The sequence below is a fragment of the Girardinichthys multiradiatus genome, chromosome 13 (genome assembly GCF_021462225.1).
Source record: "Girardinichthys multiradiatus isolate DD_20200921_A chromosome 13, DD_fGirMul_XY1, whole genome shotgun sequence".
NCBI lineage: Eukaryota > Metazoa > Chordata > Actinopteri > Cyprinodontiformes > Goodeidae > Girardinichthys > Girardinichthys multiradiatus.
Window position 1 is genome coordinate 36,366,554 of NC_061806.1, and position 19,167 is coordinate 36,385,720.

Here is a 19,167-nt window from a genome sequence, read left to right on the forward strand (position 1 = left end):
ATGAACACCCAAAAGACAACACCATTTAGTTCAGTATTAATTTATCGCAAGTTATTTTATCACAACATTACTGGACACTATGTTTTCCTGATATCCTGCTGCTCTGGTTCATTGTCTATTAAATAAACATATTTAAATTTCTCTGCAGCATCTCACAGGAGAAAATCATCCATATTAAAACTAAAAGCACATTAATGAAATACTGTAAATACAGCCAGTTATACACTTTCAGACATCAAATATTTCAAAAATGGGTTAGCAGTTTACGCAAACCATTCATACACAAGCCGATTAATTTTTACACGGGAAAGGGAGAATGAAGGCGATGCACCACCAATGATCGGTTTGAAACGCATGTTCAGAAGATTTAAAACATTTCCAGTGCTGTAGTGCATCTTATTATTTCACATGATTTATTTGGTGCCTTTCCCACATATTTGCTGCATCTTGTTAAACTGTACTAAGACAAAACAGATTTCAGCAATATGTAGTTTTATCAGAGGTGTCATTGCTCTTTAAATAGAACAGGGTCAGATGTGCTGTACATTCTCTGCAGATTACCGAGGCTGCTGAAAAGACGGAGGCTAATTGTTGTGTTTGGAAAAAACAAAAAAGCATCCTGCTGGGTAGCTGGAAATTACTAACCAGTTATAGAAGACCTATTTTGTTTGTAGTGCACCTTTAGTTTTGTTTTTTTGAGAGAAGTGGCATAGCTTGCCTATTAAAAAAAACCCAACTGTCTCAGTGTCAGCAGAATAATTTACATAAACATCACTGCATTCAAAAGGCATTCTAACAGCCCAGGGCAGGTTCAGTGTAGCCTAGTGGAAACATCTTATAGGACTTTGTTTTGTTTTTTTACTGCTGGAACATTTTCCAGGGAGCAGTGTAGATTTCTGGCGTCATTCTTTACCCTCTGGGATCTTCACTGCATTTACCAAGATAAAACAAATTACCAGGTTAGAAAGTTACCCTGGAAATATGTCCTCATAGAGTATAAGTACTTTTATCATTTACCCTGACCTTTTAAGTGGTTTTGTGAACAGAGCTTTCTTTGCATTTCATTTTTTTCAGCATAAAATTTTAAAGAACTTTTTACATTCATCTCTTCCTCAAAATTTTCTTTAACTGTAAATATAACAGATTTTAAATAAAGGCTTTCTGCCCACAACCAACGAGAGATTGAAGAAGAAACACCTCAAGCCAAAGTCAAATTTTATGTTTAGCGACACAAAGAAAACTTTGGATTTAAAATCTAGGGACTGCTGGATGAATGTTCATGTTGCTAACTTTGGTATTTTTGGTAACTAAATTAAACAGGAGTAATTGAAATTTGTTAGCAAACATTTAATACCAGTTAATGATGAATGTCAGTAATTTATAGTGCTTACATTCAAATACATTACTAAAATAAGCTAAATTCTGTGTAAATATCACATATTATAGGTCAATGTTTCTCTAGGACACACCATACAGCCTTATTTTTTTTTTAAATCTATGAATATGATGATTTTAGTCAGATTCTGTAGTGACTATATTTCTATTTCAGAGTGATTACAGACTGTAATGTAGGTGTGGATTATCGGATCTCTAACTTTGCAGGACTTCAGAGTGGCCACATGGCAGTTAAAGTATAATTGCCGTGACAAAAACATTAGTTTTAATGCTGAAAAATAGAATGCAACTGAAAATTAAGTTCCAGGGAAAAAAGGTTTTGTCTTTCAGTCAAAACACAACTTAGACTCTGCATGGTAAACATGGTTCTTTAATGAAATGGAAAAAAACAGCATTTTAATGTGGGGAAAACAATCTATTAACAGAAAAACAAATCAATTAAACATGACGCTAATATATAGATGCCTCAGAGACATTTGAATGCTACTGTTAACACTAAGCATATCAAATATGCCATTCTTTTTGTCAACAGTAAATGTTTGTTATTAATTAAACATGAGAACATAGGGTATGAAGGAAAAATACCTTTCAGAAGTGTGCAAAAAAACACACGAGGGAAGTAAACTGCACCAAATCAATTGTAGCATTAAGACTGAGTATGACCAGCAGTTCATTCCAACTGAGAAACCTTGTGGAAGTATGCACCCAGCATCTTGATTCCCTGAATATAGTTTGATCTGAAAATTGGGATATAGAATAAGATTTTATGACAAACTCAACAAATGTTTCATGTTTTCTTTAATATTTAAATAGTATTCAAACTATACAATGACAAACCTATTAATTTTTTCATTTTGGGAGTGAGCGCCATCATCTGAGGAGCCAACAGGGAGCAGCATGACGTTCCGGCCTGTCACCTCCTGGAAGGTCAGTGTAACAGGAATGCTACTGCCCTCACGAGTCAGGTCCGGCTCAATGCCATAAACTTCAAATACAGCAAAGAAGGAAGAAAAACAATATCAAATAAACAGAAAATATTCACTTAACTGTTTCTTACATCTAAAATCAGCTGAAAAGTCAAGTGAGATTTAAATAAAACTGTAATTGCAATTATGTTCAAATATGAAGACGCATTTAACAGTTTTTATTTCTTTGTATATTTACTACACTAGCATACTGTATACCATTTTTTATCGGTTTATGGCACAGCTCAAATTATTTTCTCCTCCTTTCAAAAAACCTCATCAGGTTTCATAGTTTTATACCATTTTGTGTAAAATGTAAGTTTTTAAGCAAATAAACAGCAGATTTTGAAATAAAAACTATATACCTGTCTTAATTGCTTTTCGACCAGCGATGTAGTGTGGGTGGTTGAAGTCAGACACGCAGGCTTTGGCCCCTTCGCCGAAGCTGTACACCTTCATTTTATTAGGACTTCCCAATTCAGCAAATTTATTTTGCACATGGCTGATCACCTTATAAATAAAATGAAAAAAACATTTTAAAAATAAGAGTCAACGTTTAAAAGCAAATTTGTTAATTTCATTTTTATTTTTGGGGCACTAGTGGCCTCTATCCTGCAAGTCAACCGACTAGGAAACGGGTGGACAGACTGGGGAAAACATGCATTAAAGGTCGACAGGGCTGGGACTTGAGGGGGTGGCCAAAATGCGGGCCGAGGGCCAATTGCAGCCACTGTAATGATTTTGTGCGGCCCAACAATGGTACAAATTTGGCCCTACAGCACAGGCAGTTTTAGGACGACATTTTCACTGCCCTTTAAAATATTCTTACGATTGAAAGTTATTGTTAAAACAAAGTATTTTGTTTTCTATGTACCATAGAGAGCAAATAGGATCACAAACATCCAAAGACCTTCACTCAAAAGCAGCACCCATTCATTAAACTTGGTTAAATAAAGATCGCATTTTCAAAGTGATCCATTTTCTTGTTTTGCTGTTGAGAATTGACAAAAGCAACAGCAAGCATAAAAGCTCTATTTAGAAACACTGTTTTTACAAAGTTATAAAGCTTCCTGTGATTACTTTATTTGAAACTCTGACATGTTTTTATTAATTTTGAAAACTGATTGCACACCAGAATTGTTAAAATACTTCAATCTCAAAATGTTAATCTTAACCAGGGAAAATGTAGCTGAAACTTGTTATATTCTTCAATCCAAAAAAAGGACAGATGTTTATCAAGTCAACATTTAAAATTTCATTTGAAGAAACCTTTTTTATTTTTAAAATCACAACTGCTGCGGCAATCTGTTGGTTTCCAGTTGAAGGCAATTTTGTCTACCTGGTTTTCCACAACTTTGGGGTCCATATCAGGGACAAGGCGAACTGAGAACTTGCCAGTGACCTTGTGGGGGATAACGGTCATGAATCCTGTATCAGAGAAAGCTCCCTCTATGCCGTGCAGAGATAGAGATGGATACCTCCAGCGATGCATCAGGATTTGCTCCTACAATGGAAAAAAAAGAGCAAAGTCTAAGTGGTTCTTAGTAAAGCAACTCATTCACAACAGTTATTAGAGGAATTGTTCTTACTTTAGTGTCATGCAGCAGCTTTTCAACTCCAACATCTTTTCAGTACTCACACAGGTCAAAATCAATCTTCTCGTACAGCTTTTTCTCCTCTTCTGAAAGAGGAGCCACGCTGTCATACATCCCAGGAATCAAGATCTTTCCCTTCCTGTCAACCAGAGAGCCTGGGAAGGAAGACAAAAAAACTCATAGTTAAAGCTTAAAACAATGGGAGAATCAGTCATTTGTCAGTTCAGCAATAATCTCTACTTACTCATGAGTGCAATGAGATCAGTCATGGCCTCATAGATGGAGCCGCCAAACACGCCTGAGTGTAGGTCTTTCCCGCTGCACTCAACCTTTACATGAAACAATAAAAAGCATCACTAAGATGTACTCCAAAGTTGTAAACATAAACCCCACATTAAATAAGCTTGTTTTTTTTTTTCTAAACACAATAGTTCAAAATTCAGTGACAAATATTTGTTTGTAATTGTGTACAAATGTTTGCCCATTCAGGGGACTGGTATGTTTAGGACATTTAAAACAACAAAGGCCTTTAGTTTAACAGTACACTTCAGTATTTAGGTTAAAATGTAGCAGCAACACTTCACCTCTATGAAAAAACAGCAGATTCCTCTCAGGCCATAGGTGATGCACGGTTTGGTCTTGCCCAGCCAGTAGTTGTCTGAGATGCAGACATAATCCACGTTTTTGAAAAACGAATCTTTTCGAGAAAACACTAGTTCATCCAATCCTTCAGAATCTGATTCCTCCATCCCTTCAAAGCAGAACTTTATGTTGATGGGTAGCTCCTGCAAGCCAAAAAACACACTTCTAAGCTTAATTTCTTAAGGATTCTGGGGTTACATCCACTGAATGGCAAAAAACATCTCCCCATGGGTGTGGACTGTATGACAAAAACGCAATGCACTAAACCATGTGACAGCTGGTTTGCAAGTGACCAAAAAAAAAAAAAAGAAATCAGTAGTATATTTTTCTGAATTATTATATTATATTATCTTCCACCTCAGCCATGGACCCTTCTGCTTCTACATGTTTGCCTTCAACCAAATCAGAAGCTGTTGATGCTCCCTTTGCCTCCCCCTTCCACCTGTGTGTCTCAAGAAGTCAGGTGAATAAACAACTGCAGCACTTCTTCAACCTTAGCCTGGCCCAGAAGAAAGTTCTAGCGTTGTGGAAGACCTCCTGTCTTGTTCCGGTACCAAAGAAAACTCATCCATCAATTCTTAATGACTATAGACCTGTTACCCTCTCATCCTACATCATGAAGGTCCTAGAGAGACTCCTGTTGGCCCACCTGAGTAAGAAAACAGTAAACCATCAGGACCTCCTTCAGTTTGCTTATCGCTGTGGAGTTGGAGTTGAAGATGCCATCATACACCTGCTTCAACAAACCCACTGTCATCTGGACAAAACCAGCAGCACTGTGAGGATCATGTTCTTAGATTTCTCCAGTGAATTTAACACAATCCAACCTGATTTGCTTTGTCAGAAACTCCAGAAGACTCAGGTTGAGGCCTCAACAATCTCCTGGATCAAAGACTACCTGACAAACAGACCACAGTTTGTGAGCATGAAGGTTTGTGAGCCTAACCAGGTAGTCAGCAGCGCAGGAGCACCACAGGGGACTGTACTCTCACTATTCCTTTTCACTCTGTACACCTCAGACTTCCAGTACAAGACAGACTCCTGTCATCTGCAGAAATACTCAGATGATTCTGCAGTTGTGGGGTGGATCAGAGATGGACAAGAAGCTGAGTACAGGAAGGTGGTGGACCGCTTTGTGGCACTGTGTGGAAACAATCATCTCATTTTAAACGTGAATAAAACAAAAAGGAGGTGATTGTAGATTTTAAGAGAAACAGGCAAAGGTCAAACACTATTTTAGTGTCTACAACAGCTCTTTGAAGAAACCCGCATAATATGATCTTCAACAACATTTAATTTCCTTTTGGGATTAATAAAGTATTTTTGAACTGAATGGAAATGTGCACCACAGAGGGTAAAACCCATTTTACAGTACAACTTACAAAAGGAAAACATATTGTATGTTCCTGTAGCCCTTTATTCTGAATTATGGTCAGATGATAGCAACCTGCACTAAACAGTTTGATGTGCACTCAAAATATGTTTTTCTTTTCTCACAAATGGAAGGCAATGTTGATTAGAAAATACAATTTCATTGCTGCGAAAAATGTCAGCAAAGAAAACGTTTGAACCGGTTTTTAGGTTTTAAGTAACCCAGAGCACCCAACCTCAACTCATGTTTAGGGGGTTTCCTGTTGCTTTTTGAGGCTGAGCCACAAGAACCTATGCTCAGCCACCATGCCCATTGCAATGAGCTCATCTCCAAGTCTTGTTTTTCTGGTGTATCAAATACGTGTCACGCAATAAAATGCAAATGAATTACTAAAAAATAAATAAATAAATCACACAATGTGATGTTTTGTTTTAGATTCTGTCACTCACAGTTGAAGAGTACCTATGATTAAAATTAAAGACTTCTAAATGCTTTGCAAGTGGGAAAACCTACAAAATTGGCAGTGTATCAAATACTTGTTCTCCCCACTGTAGTTTTTATCAATCTATGAGTATTTATAGTTTCTTCTCACTTTTGTTTGAGGGGGGGGAGTCTTTGATGAAAACCATAAACACGTTTAGGCAATACAATTAAGAGATACTGTAAAATGTCAACAATGCATTTACCTGCTGGATCTTTTGATAGGCCTCAATGCAGTTAAACCAGGCCAACACTGGACCCTTATCATCAGTGGATCCTCTTCCATAGAGTTTACCTACAAAAATAACTCCGTTTTACACACTTTCAAATTACTCAGTCTTTTATAAATTTTTAAACAAATACTTTAAACCCAAGACATTTAATACAAATAATGCATGTTGTTAACGTATCTCAAAGAACAGACCTTTCCCTCTTGTTTACAGGTCCTTCTCAGAATATTAGCATATTGTGATTAAGTTCATTATTTTCCATAATGTCATGATGAAAATTTAACATTCATATATTTTAGATTCATTGCACACTAACTGAACTATTTCAGGTCTTTTATTGTCTTAATATGGATGATTTTGGCATACAGCTCATGAAAACCCAAAATTCCTATCTCACAAAATTAGCATATCATTAAAAAGGTCTCTAAACGAGCTATGAACCTAATCATCTGAATCAACGAGTTAACTCTAAACACCTGCAAAAGATTCCTGAGGCCTTTAAAACTCCCAGCCTGGTTCATCACTCAAAACCCCAATCATGGGTAAGACTGCCGACCTGACTGCTGTCCAGAAGGCCACTATTGACACCCTCAAGCAAGAGGGTAAGACACAGAAAGAAATTTCTGAACGAATAGGCTGTTCCCAGAGTGCTGTATCAAGGCACCTCAGTGGGAAGTCTGTGGGAAGGAAAAAGTGTGGCAGAAAACGCTGCACAACGAGAAGAGGTGACCGGACCCTGAGGAAGATTGTGGAGAAGGGCCGATTCCAGACCTTGGGGGACCTGCGGAAGCAGTGGACTGAGTCTGGAGTAGAAACATCCAGAGCCACCGTGCACAGGCGTGTGCAGGAAATGGGCTACAGGTGCCACATTCCCCAGGTCAAGCCACTTTTGAACCAGAAACAGCGGCAGAAGCGCCTGACCTGGGCTACAGAGAAGCAGCACTGGACTGTTGCTCAGTGGTCCAAAGTACTTTTTTCGGATGAAAGCAAATTCTGCATGTCATTTGGAAATCAAGGTGCCAGAGTCTGGAGGAAGACTGGGGAAAAGGAAACGCCAAAATGCCAGAAGTCCAGTGTCAAGTGCCCACAGTCAGTGATGGTCTGGGGTGCCGTGTCAGCTGCTGGTGTTGGTCCACTGTGTTTTATCAAGGGCAGGGTCAATGCAGCTAGCTATCAGGAGATTTTGGAGCACTTCATGCTTCCATCTGCTGAAAAGCTTTATGGAGATGAAGATTTCATTTTTCAGCATGACCTGGCACCTGCTCACAGTGCCAAAACCACTGGTAAATGGTTTACTGACCATGGTATCACTGTGCTCAATTGGCCTGCCAACTCTCCTGACCTGAACCACATAGAGAATCTGTGGGATATTGTGAAGAGAACGTTGAGAGACTCAAGACCCAACACTCTGGATGAGCTAAAGGCCGCTATCGAAGCATCCTGGGCCTCCATAAGACCTCAGCAGTGCCACAGGCTGATTGCCTCCATGCCACGCCGCATTGAAGCAGTCATTTCTGCAAAGGATTCCCGACCAAGTATTGAGTGCATAACTGTACATGATTATTTGAAGGTTGACGTTTTTTGTATTAAAAACACTTTTCTTTTATTGGTCGGATGAAATATGCTAATTTTGTGAGATAGGAATTTTGGGTTTTCATGAGCTGTATGCCAAAATCATCTGTATTAAGACAATAAAAGACCTGAAATATTTCAGTTAGTGTGCAATGAATCTAAAATATATGAATGTTAAATTTTCATCATTACATTATGGAAAATAATGAACTTTATTACAATATGCTAATATTTTGAGAAGGACCTGTACTTCTGATTTTCTCCCGTTGCACATCTTACTGTAAAATGATGCTGTCAAACTGAGAATATGCAGCTCTAACATAGATTAAATCAAACCAGCTCTCTGGTAAGCACAGCACTGGAAGGGCGTGTTGTATCTGCCAGACAACTCCCTGACCTAATTTGCTCTTTTGTATTGCACAGGGTGTAGTATAAAACAAATACAAGAGTTCTGCTTATGTGGCATTGCCATTTGATTTCAAATGTTTAAGGGATTGCCAAACAGGATCATTCAAGGTTTTTCTATGACTAAATTTCTTCTGAAAAGATAATGGTTCCCCCACTGTCCTTCCTGGACAGGCCCTAGTTTCAGTAATCTTAAGATGTTTTCTTTGCCGGATGCATGTCAGTTTGACCTGAGGGTTCAATAACAGAAACCAATCATCCGTGTTGTACTTATCCAAGGTGGGAAGGGTGAATAGCAGTGTAGAAGATCTATCATCATCCAGTTCACTGAATTAAATGCTTCACTTGTACTCAACTCCTAAAAGTGGTTCAACCTGACTAGTGAAGTTTTCAAGACAATGCAGTTCTAGCCTGGACAAAAGCACAAAGCTCTTGTTCTTACCGTCTTTTTCTACCAGAGTGAAAGGCTCCGTGTCCCAGCCGTCCTTCATTTGAGCAGGCTGGACATCCAGGTGACCGTAAATACACACAGTCTTCTTGGCCAGGTCCGAGCCCAAACAGCCCAGGAGGATGGGAGGTAGAGGGATCTCCTCACCAGAGGGAAGCTACATGAATGAATATAGTTTAGATATAATTTTGTGCTTTGACCAATAAAAGTGAAATAAACACACCTTTTGTGTGCCATTGTCCACCAGCTCCACCGTCCCCCCCAGCTTCTCGATGTCTTTCGCTGCCATCTCCATCATCCTCTTGATCTCCCCACGCTTCTCGGGCCAGGACGACACACTCTGGACACTGACCCATTCTGCCAGTCGCTGGGGTGGTAAAAATTCAAACATCTTCTAATACCATATCACATAATTGCTCATGCAAATTTTATTTTGTTGTGACAACCAAAGGTTTACTTTAGGTAAGCATAAAAGTCATGTCGAAATGCAGCAACAGCTAACAGCTAAGTCACTGAAGCTACTGTTAAGTGAATTGATTTTATGCTTATTGCATAATTAAAGTTAACAAGTACATCTAATTAATCCTCCTGAATAGAGAATGACACCACACTGCAGCACATCTGAATCAATTTTATCAATCTCACCTGCACATAAAGGTCCTGGTGTTCATCCACATACTTAAAAAGTGCTGGAAGGTGAGACATTTTTGCCAGAATCAGGAGCTGAAGTGTTCAACACCCTCAAACAAAGGCAACACCCTCCAGCAAACTTGCCCTCTGCTGCTTTAAAGCTCCACTGTCATGCACTTAAACACCAGAAACAATTAGAACAGTTTTTATATTTGTTGCAAATGTGTCACATCAAATCACGTTAGAAAATTAAGAAAAATATGCGTTTAAAAAACCCACTGTGTTTGGGTAAGATCCAGAAGAAGAATAAAAATTTTACAGGCAATACATTTCACTAAACAGATTTCCTGCATCAACATTTGCACAATTATGCTCACATGTGACTCATCCCATGTAACAGACACAAAGCACTAAAGTGAACTGAAAGCTTTGTTGGGTTAATACAGGTCACCCTTGTAAATGAGATTTTAAATCTCAATGAGCCTTTCCTGATTAATGTAATAATGCATAAATACAGGTCAGTGGAGGAGGTTATACAATGTCTGTAGCCAAAGAGCAAAGAATGATGCTGAGAATGTTCTCTCTTGCTCGATACACATCTATATTTATCTTACATCTATCCATCCTATATCTACATCTATCCAACCTATCTGTATAGCTGCATCTCAAATTAGAATATCTTCAGCAAGTTAATTACATCCATTATTTCAAGCATTTAGAGTAATTTTGATGATTACATCTCTCATATGACATCTTTTCAGCATTTTATGGCCTACACAATCTACCAGAAGGTCAAACAACAAAAAGTAAATCCTCAAGACCCTGGCAGATCACAGACTGCTGATAATGACAATGTTAAAGTTAGGTGGAAGGAAAAAGTGTTTCAGAAAAACAAATCACCAAGCAAAAGGGATGGCCAAAGACTTGATTGTGAAGCAGAGTTTGTTGAAGAGCTAAAGGAACATTCACATGGGGCATCAACCATTCTGCAGCTGGAGTCAGATCTTCAAAATCCACCACTCACCGATGTATCAAGGACATGGACTACAACTCTCACATACCTTCTGGTAACCTACTCCTGAACTACAGATGTCAGAAGCATCTCACCTGGGCTAAGATGAATGTCGACGTGCAACGTTGCTCAGTGGTTCAGATCAAGTTAGTTTGCTTTTCATTTAGAAATCAAGGTCCCAGATTGTGGCTGAAGAATGAGGAGTTACAGAATCCAAGCCGCTTCAGCCCTAGAATGAAGATTCCACAGTCACTGATGATTTGGGGAGCTTCATCATTGGTTCATCCAATATGTTTTATCAAATCAGAAGTCAGCACAGATGTCTCCCAGGAAATTTAGATCCAGATTTCATTTTCCAGCAGGGCTTGGTGCCAACACTAATAAAAAGTGCCAATACCTGCTTGAAGGACCATGATATCGCTGTGCTCCACTGTCCAGCAAACCGGCCTGACCCAAAACTTATAGAGAATCTTTGGAGTATTGTCAAGAGGAAAATGAGAGACACTGGACCCTTTGAATGCAGACAAGCTGAAGGCTGCCATTGAAGCAACCTGGGCTTCTTGAAAACCTCAGCAGAACCACAGGCTGCTCGCCTCTACGCCACACCAAATTGATGCAGAAATTCATAAAACATGAATTTCTGCATCCATACACTGTATATGAACATACATATAATGTACAGAACATGGGTACATTTTTCAGTAGGTGGACATTTCTATTCAGTTAATTGGTCTTTTTGATAGTCCAACTTCAAAGAATTCATCACTATATGGGTTTGATTTTACCTTCATTCATAAAAAAATTCAAACTTTCAGTGATATTCTAATGCATTGATGCTGTAAATCAAAGGATTTTTTTTCCTTTTACCCGACTTTTGAATACTGTTCATGGGCTGTGGCAGTTTTATTTTAAGCCCCACATTTTGTTTCGAGTTTGTCCACATTTTATTCTTTAAGCATCCAAACTACAAAAAACTTCAGAAGACCTGCACAAAGTCTCAAGAACTATTGATCCGTAGTTTACTGTTGACTAAAAGCTACTTTGCAAGATTCATAAGCGAAATCTTAAATAAAATTGAAAGAAAATGGAGGGTAGTTAGGATTTTGCCCCTGTAGTGTAAAAATGTTGTATTTTCAAGCTTTAATAAGATTTGCATGTTTTCCTTCAAAATCATGATTCATGTATTAACACACTCCACTGCAGAGACAAGACAGACCATCAAGATTCAATCAGAAAACATAGATTACAGTTCTTAAATGATCTTATTCCATCTGTTATACAAGCATAGAGGAACTATATTCTTCGGAGCTCTAAATACATTCCCCTCAACATTAAACTTTACTGCTCACTGGTGTGGACCCATAAAAAACATTTATCTTCTAAATCTAGTGGTTAGACTTGCAAATCATCCAAGTTTAGTGGAAACCCATCATGGATGTCTTTTTAAATGTATACACCAAGAGTTTTGAATTTAAAACATTAGATTTCTTTAGTCAATTATTTGCGTTTAATCCAAGTTTGTCCACAAACCAGTTTGGTCCCTAGAAAGAGGGGGAAAAAAAAGAAGTTAAAAACATTTTAATAAATATCAGATTTTTACAGGTTTCACAGACTCACTTTCCCATCAAAGCAACAAGGCTTTTCTATCGGCATACAAACCTCTGTTGAACACATGAAGTAAATCTGTGGGGAAACGGTACATTTATCATATAATATACCTTACTGTACAATACATATGAATCTGGAGGAAAAGCAGAAACCAGAAATGTATATATTAAAAAAAAAGAAAAATCTCACTCACTTCTTCATTCAGGTACAAGTTTGTTCTTTGATCCATAAACTGGAAAGCTTTCACTGAAAAGCGCCTCTGATGGCGATTTTGAGGGAGGTCATTGACTTCAAGGATGGACACAGTTGGATCGTTGGGATTGGCACACCTAAGAAACAAAAATTCAGTGTGCTGAAATTGAATCTGAACAGCCATGCAACTGTTCTAGAGATCTCTGCGTACCCTTCATGAATTAGCACCAAGGCGTTCTTTGCTGAACGAGGATAAGCCAAGCAGTAGTTAACAAGCAGGACCGCTTCTGGTTTAGAAGATCTTAGGCTCAATTCAAGGTACACAGGATGGCCGAGGAGCAGCTGCAGGGGTTGATGGTAGGTGGGATAGTAACTTGAATAGCTGCGATCTGTTCAGATTACACAAAAGAAAACTTGAGACTTTCACAGTCTGTGTGTCAGCGTTCAGATGTTTTCCCAAAAAATAAAAATCCAATCTTCAAACCTTTGGCGATTTTCAACTGAACAGAATGTCTGCCACTGGAGATGATTGATGAAGGAAGATTGGAAGTTGAGGCCTTGACCATGTAGCCAATGCTGGCTATAGACTGTTCAGCGACAACACCTCCATGTTTCATGTAGCGACATTCGATCAAGAACCTAAGGCCAACACAAGTCAAATAAAATGCCTGTAAAGCCAGATTATCCTTTAATTTTAATCACTATTAAGCTTTTTAAAAACACCAACCTGAGGGGATCATTCCTCGTAATTATCCCATACTTGAGGTTGAGCGCACTGACAACAATATGAACTTCAATCATGTAGGTCTTCATATCACCAACTTCCTGTCCGGGGACAGTGCAGTAGTTAGGAATATTGTGTAAAGCAACATTTTTAAAGTACGGTCTGCATGTTGAAAACAGTTTACACAGAACAGACGAACAATACATTTTAAAAACAAAAACACAATTCAGAGTTCTTAAGTGCAGGTAGATTTAACCATCAAACTATCCTACTTCAACTCAGTGGTCCAAAGTACTTTTTTCGGATGAAAGCAAATTCTGCATGTCATTCGGAAATCAAGGTGCCAGAGTCTGGAGGAAGACTGGGGAGAAGGAAATGCCAAAATGCCAGAAGTCCAGTGTCAAGTACCCACAGTCAGTGATGGTCTGGGGTGCCGTGTCAGCTGCTGGTGTTGGTCCACTGTGTTTTATCAAGGGCAGGGTCAATGCAGCTAGCTATCAGGAGATTTTGGAGCACTTCATGCTTCCATCTGCTGAAAAGCTTTATGGAGATGAAGATTTCATTTTTCAGCACGACCTGGCACCTGCTCACAGTGCCAAAACCACTGGTAAATGGTTTACTGACCATGGTATCACTGTGCTCAATTGGCCTGCCAACTCTCCTGACCTGAACCCCATAGAGAATCTGTGGGATATTGTGAAGAGAACGTTGAGAGACTCAAGACCCAACACTCTGGATGAGCAAAAGGCCGCTATCGAAGCATCCAGGGCCTCCATAAGACCTCAGCAGTGCCACAGGCTGATTGCCTCCATGCCACGCCGCATTGAAGCAGTCATTTCTGCCAAAGGATTCCTGACCAAGTATTGAGTGCATAACTGTACATGATTATTTGAAGGTTGACGTTTTTTGTATTAAAAACACTTTTCTTTTATTGGTCGGATGAAATATGCTAATTTTGTGAGATAGGAATTTTGGGTTTTCATGAGCTGTATGCCAAAATCATCCGTATTAAGACAATAAAAGACCTGAAATATTTCAGTTAGTGTGCAATAAATCTAAAATATACGAATGTTAAATTTTCATCATGACATTATGGAAAATAATGAACTTTATCACAATATGCTAATCTTTTGAGAAGGACCTATAGTTGAGGCTGTCTGAAGCACAAAGTAGCCTAACATATTATGGTAGAGAGGGCCAATTGTGCATATTTGCACACGTTTGGGAGGTCTCTGGTTCACCAACCTCTATTAAGAGAACAGAAAAGTACCATTTTGTCAAGGATCCAAGAAGTCTTTGAAATATTGGGTAAATTGTGGTTGCAAACAACTTAGTGGTGTTTTACAGACAAATGGTTTCTATGCTCTTCTAGAAATCTTAGTTTTTCCATGGAAACTCATTGGTTTTTGGCCCATCACTTTCACGTGGCAGAATTGATTCAAATTCTGCTCTGCACTTTTTCCTTTTAACTATGCCTTCGATTTTCCACCCACCCCCTCAAGAATGTCAGAAATCTTTGTAATCAAGATTTTGTTTTCCCCCTCTCTGACATCTTACAGCAAAATAAAAATCAATCCATCCATCTATTCTAGCAATTGGAATCACAGATTGTCAAACGTTACTCAACACACCTGTAAAACTTTAAAAAAGGATTTGAGCAAATTTGTTACTTTAATAAAAAGCATTACACAGACATATCCTACTATAGATTAGTCCAAATTTGTTTGAGGTATCAAATTGCACAAAATAAAAACAGAACTTACATAGGAGCGAACTCCACAATCATCAAGTTTGATCTTAAAGACGGCGACCTTGTCATTAACAATAGCTGGTTTACAGTGTGGCCCCCCAGAGATAATTTTTCTGGGGTCAACTGGAATGGCTGCACAGTCATGGCGAATGGCAAAAACGGCGTGTTGATCCACAGTGCATTCTAAAGTAAGCAGGACATAAAAATATGAAAATCCGTTTAAAGAAAATTGTTTAGATATGAGATTTATTTTTCTAAGAAAGTCTTACCATCAAGCGGGTAGTAGCAGCTATGTTTAAATAGATCCATACAGCATCCCTTCTTCTCACAGTCGGAGGGAGATGTTCCAAAGCGGCCGCAGGAAATTCGTTCTTCAACATGAACAGCACAGTCTGAAGAAGAGAAAAGGTCTCACTTGTGACTATATGCTAAAAGAAACATCCATCTCAACTAGATGGAGTACAAACCCACTGTGATGCTGCGGCGCAGCTGAAGTTGCGATCCTGTAAAGCCCTTTTACTGGGGGAGAAGTCACTGGTTTACCAGTTGTAGGTGGAGGTCTAGCAGTTCTAAGAATCCACCTTCTTGGTGTCAAGGTCACTGGTTTTCCATGTGTCACTGGGGGTTTGGTGGTTCTGAGCGGGCACCTTGAAGGTTTGGCATGGACTACAGCTGGTGGACGGTTGGTTAGTTTGTCGCATCTCATGTGTTTGTCAAAAGTACGAGGCAACAGGCCAGGATCAAACTTGGTACTTTCAACACAAAATGCAGTCAACTCTTGGTGACGGCCAGAGACTCTGAAGGACAGCTGCAGACTGTAGATCTGAAGTTATGTAAAATCAGTCATGTGAAAAAAAAAAAATTATTTAATCTAGTTCCAGTTATTAGTACGAAGGCATGCTGCAGAGAGAGACGGATACCATTCATTTCTCAACAACTTACATCTTCCTCATCTTCCCTTACATTGCACCCAGTGAAGTCCACAGTCAAGACGTTCTTGAGGAGGTTCATGTGATAATCGCAGTACTTCGGAGCATCCTCCACAGAAATATTCTTCCAGCCTGGGAAAAAAAAAAAAAAAAAAAGAAGTGAAAATCTGGCAAACTTTACATAAACTCCAAACTCAGAGTGACCAGACTTTTAGATGAGTCTCTGAACAGTCAAGTCATTAACAGAACTTGATTGCATGCTAAGGAGAAAGTTCAGCCAGGAGGTGGCGGTCAGTTCGGGGAGATGAATCCAAGAGTTGCAGAACATCAGCCCTTAACACCCGAAGTTACGGATTCTGACTCTAGTGATTTTATTGGGACTGTTTTAGTAATGCTAATCAACAATGAGATGTTTAAGATGCTCATGGGGGTAAGGTCAGAAAAAAATACTTTGAACACTGTTCTTACACTATAGTCCTTCAAGAGAAATCTGAAATGGGCCAGAATCTGTATCCTAGCTCAAAGCTTAATGAAAACCAGAGATTAGAAATCAGCCACAATATTCTAATATGCATCTCTAGTTAATATAGTTAACCGTGTTTCATACCAACAACTTGGATGTTACTTAGTTTTCCTGGTGGTAAAGTGATTTGGAAGCCATCTTCAGTGCAGACCACGTTCATCTCCTCTGAAGTTGAACCACTGCAGCCAACCCAGCTCTTTGGAAGGGGACCTACAAACTCAACATGAAATTCACTTTTCTTATCGTCAGCCCATTTTGTTGGACTGGAATCTCTTTCCTCCACGTCGTCAGTGTAAGAAAAAACAACTTCACTGGTTGCAAAATCCTCAACTTCTTCATCAGGAAGTTCATCTTTGTAGTGGTTATCATAGTCGAGGTCTTCATCAGGAGAAAAAGGGTGGACAGGTTTCGGACGGTGAAACATATGAAGTGCATCAACAGAAGACGTTTCATTGACGGCAACATTTTCAGCATCCTTGTAAATTTTTGCATCTGCAAGAGAGGGTTGGGGTTAATGGAGATTATTACTAACTGCACTCAATCATATTTTGACAATACACCATATAGATGATTGATTAGACAACTCTGCTGCTGCCTCAGGTGCATCACAACCATCTAAAAGGTGAATATTTCAATGCAACCATCCAAGCTCAGCACCGGCGGGTTTCCATTTAATCAGATATTCTGGGGTCCATGCACAAAATGCAAGTTATTTATTGTTCAGGTTAGATTTAAAGTTATCATCTTAACTTTAAATTGCCCAATATTTCTTTTAATCTGATGTCTGAATATTGGTCCCAGAAGCTATGTGGCTCATACCAACAGGTCTACAACAGTTTTGTTGCTTTATGAAAAGGATTTAGGCATCTCTGGAAATACTTTTATAGATTCCCTGAGTGATGCCAAGCATTTTAGTGCTGACATTAAGCTGGTGCAATCATTTCACAAATTTTCTTGACGGTCTTCATTCACTACCCAACTCTACCCAAAAAAAAAAAAAAAAAAAGCAGAAGCACTGCCAAATAACTGTGCTTAAACTTTAAAGCTCAGCCCATTAATGTCATTTTTTGTTGTGCAGCCCAGGTAGATCCTTGTATCTAGTGTCCCCACTTATTTTCCCGATGATATTACAGGGTGTCGCAGGCAGCAAATCTGTTTTGAGAAAGGCGAACATCTCAATTGTTAGTACAAGTTAGCGCTAGAATTTGCACAAGGGACCAAAATAGATTGGATAATCTCATCTGCAAAGTACACTAAGGGAGCATATTAACTGGCCCTTTAGGTTTTAAGCAGGACATTTTCCGATAAGGGCCCATTTTCTTCACCATTTAGGAACCAGCTAAGCCCCACTGGTGCTTCTTACCTTCACAGAAGAGCTTATTTATTTCAGGAATTAAATTCAAAATGTGAAGAGGACATTGCTAAAGATACCAACTGTTTACAGAATGCTGTATCCAGAAACGTGCGATTTAAAAAGGTGCACAACCAACATGGGTAACCTTGATGGGATTGTGAAGCAAAGCCTTGCAATTAAAGCAACCATGGCTTCCTTAGCATCTTACCAGAGCCACAGGCTGATCTCATTCGTGCCACGATGCATTGATGTAACAATTCGTGCAAAACAAGCACCCCCCCTACCAAGTCTTGAGTGCATATACTGTACAGTACATTGAGACATTTGCTGGCTTCAACCCACACAAAAGTAGATTAAGTCATTGTTTATGAATATATTTTGTAGGAAAAACTGGAACTTTAGAAAGTATTAAACATTGAAAATAATATACAAGAAAACACAATTCAACCCACGTGTTAAGGTTTATTTGCAATTGATGAAGCTAATAAAAATGAAATTGTTTGAGATTGTTATAAAAAGCTGAAATTATCTCTAATTTTAAAGATTAGCATAGTTCAGTAAATGTAAAGCTCTTCTAGATTCACCAACTGTTCTAAGATCCCAGTTTACCTGCAGTAAGGCTGGCCGGTTCACTAAACTCACCAGTCTCATAAAACTGGATAAGCTGACTCTCGTTGACCCGCTCCCATCCCCGAACCAAAACCAGCAGCAGAGTCCCAATCAGAACCAGCTTCAGCTGAACCTGCTGCCAAGCCATGGATCCGAAATCAAAGTTCTTCAGCTCAATACAGAGAGAGGCCTCAAGGTGTGCTGCTGATTTTAGTTAATTAGTTAAACCTGGATGCCAAGAACCTCCTCCTGAAGGCCGTGGACACAGACAACTGAAAATAAAGCATTATGATGACAATTTCAGCTCTTTAAGGGGAAGTTACGGTAAAGGAAAATAAGGGGAAACCCATATCTACCATTTAAATGAAAGAAAATGCTACATGGCTTCTTTTAAATTTTTAAAGTCATAATTATGATATACAATCATAATGCTAAAAGGCAGACTTTTAAAGTCTGTGATTTAAAGTTACAATTATGAGGTAAAAGCCCTACACTTAAGTTTAAAGGTAAAAATAGTGGTCCAAAATTGTGATAAAAATGCATAACCTTGAGTTTAAACGTTATGGCATAAAATGTCACAATTGAGACTAGAGACAAAATAATGATATACATTCAAAATTATTAGATCATTTTAAAAATTACAAGACAGTTCAAAATCACAATTATTATAATTATTTAATTTCCCTTTGAGAAGAATAAAGGATTTTTGAATTGAACTGAATTAAGGCCTTT

At 38.7% G+C, this 19,167-nt stretch overlaps 1 protein-coding gene and 1 pseudogene across 4 annotated transcripts; both read right to left on the reverse strand.

Moving 5' to 3' along the window:
- Nucleotides 1–1,751: 1,751 nt before the first annotated feature.
- Nucleotides 1,752–11,311, reverse strand: LOC124879653 (annotated as a pseudogene).
- Nucleotides 11,312–11,858: 547 nt separating this feature from the next.
- Nucleotides 11,859–18,649, reverse strand: LOC124879664 (zona pellucida sperm-binding protein 4-like). Of its 4 annotated transcripts, none has more exons than XM_047384361.1 (12): nucleotides 18,436–18,649; nucleotides 16,557–16,964; nucleotides 15,963–16,081; nucleotides 15,492–15,843; nucleotides 15,290–15,412; nucleotides 15,034–15,203; nucleotides 13,274–13,371; nucleotides 13,031–13,185; nucleotides 12,758–12,935; nucleotides 12,548–12,683; nucleotides 12,364–12,429; nucleotides 11,859–12,287 (listed from the first exon to the last, which is right to left on the reverse strand). In XM_047384361.1, exons 1-12 carry the CDS (start codon nucleotides 18,581–18,583, stop codon nucleotides 12,240–12,242), a joined length of 2,001 nt encoding a protein of 666 aa, XP_047240317.1. In that variant the 5' UTR covers nucleotides 18,584–18,649; the 3' UTR covers nucleotides 11,859–12,239. The 4 variants fall into 4 exon arrangements, with proteins under 4 accessions (XP_047240317.1, XP_047240318.1, XP_047240319.1 ...); XM_047384362.1 differs by having other exon boundaries at nucleotides 18,469–18,648; XM_047384363.1 differs by having other exon boundaries at nucleotides 12,406–12,429; nucleotides 18,436–18,648.
- Between the last annotated feature and the right edge of the window lie 518 nt (nucleotides 18,650–19,167).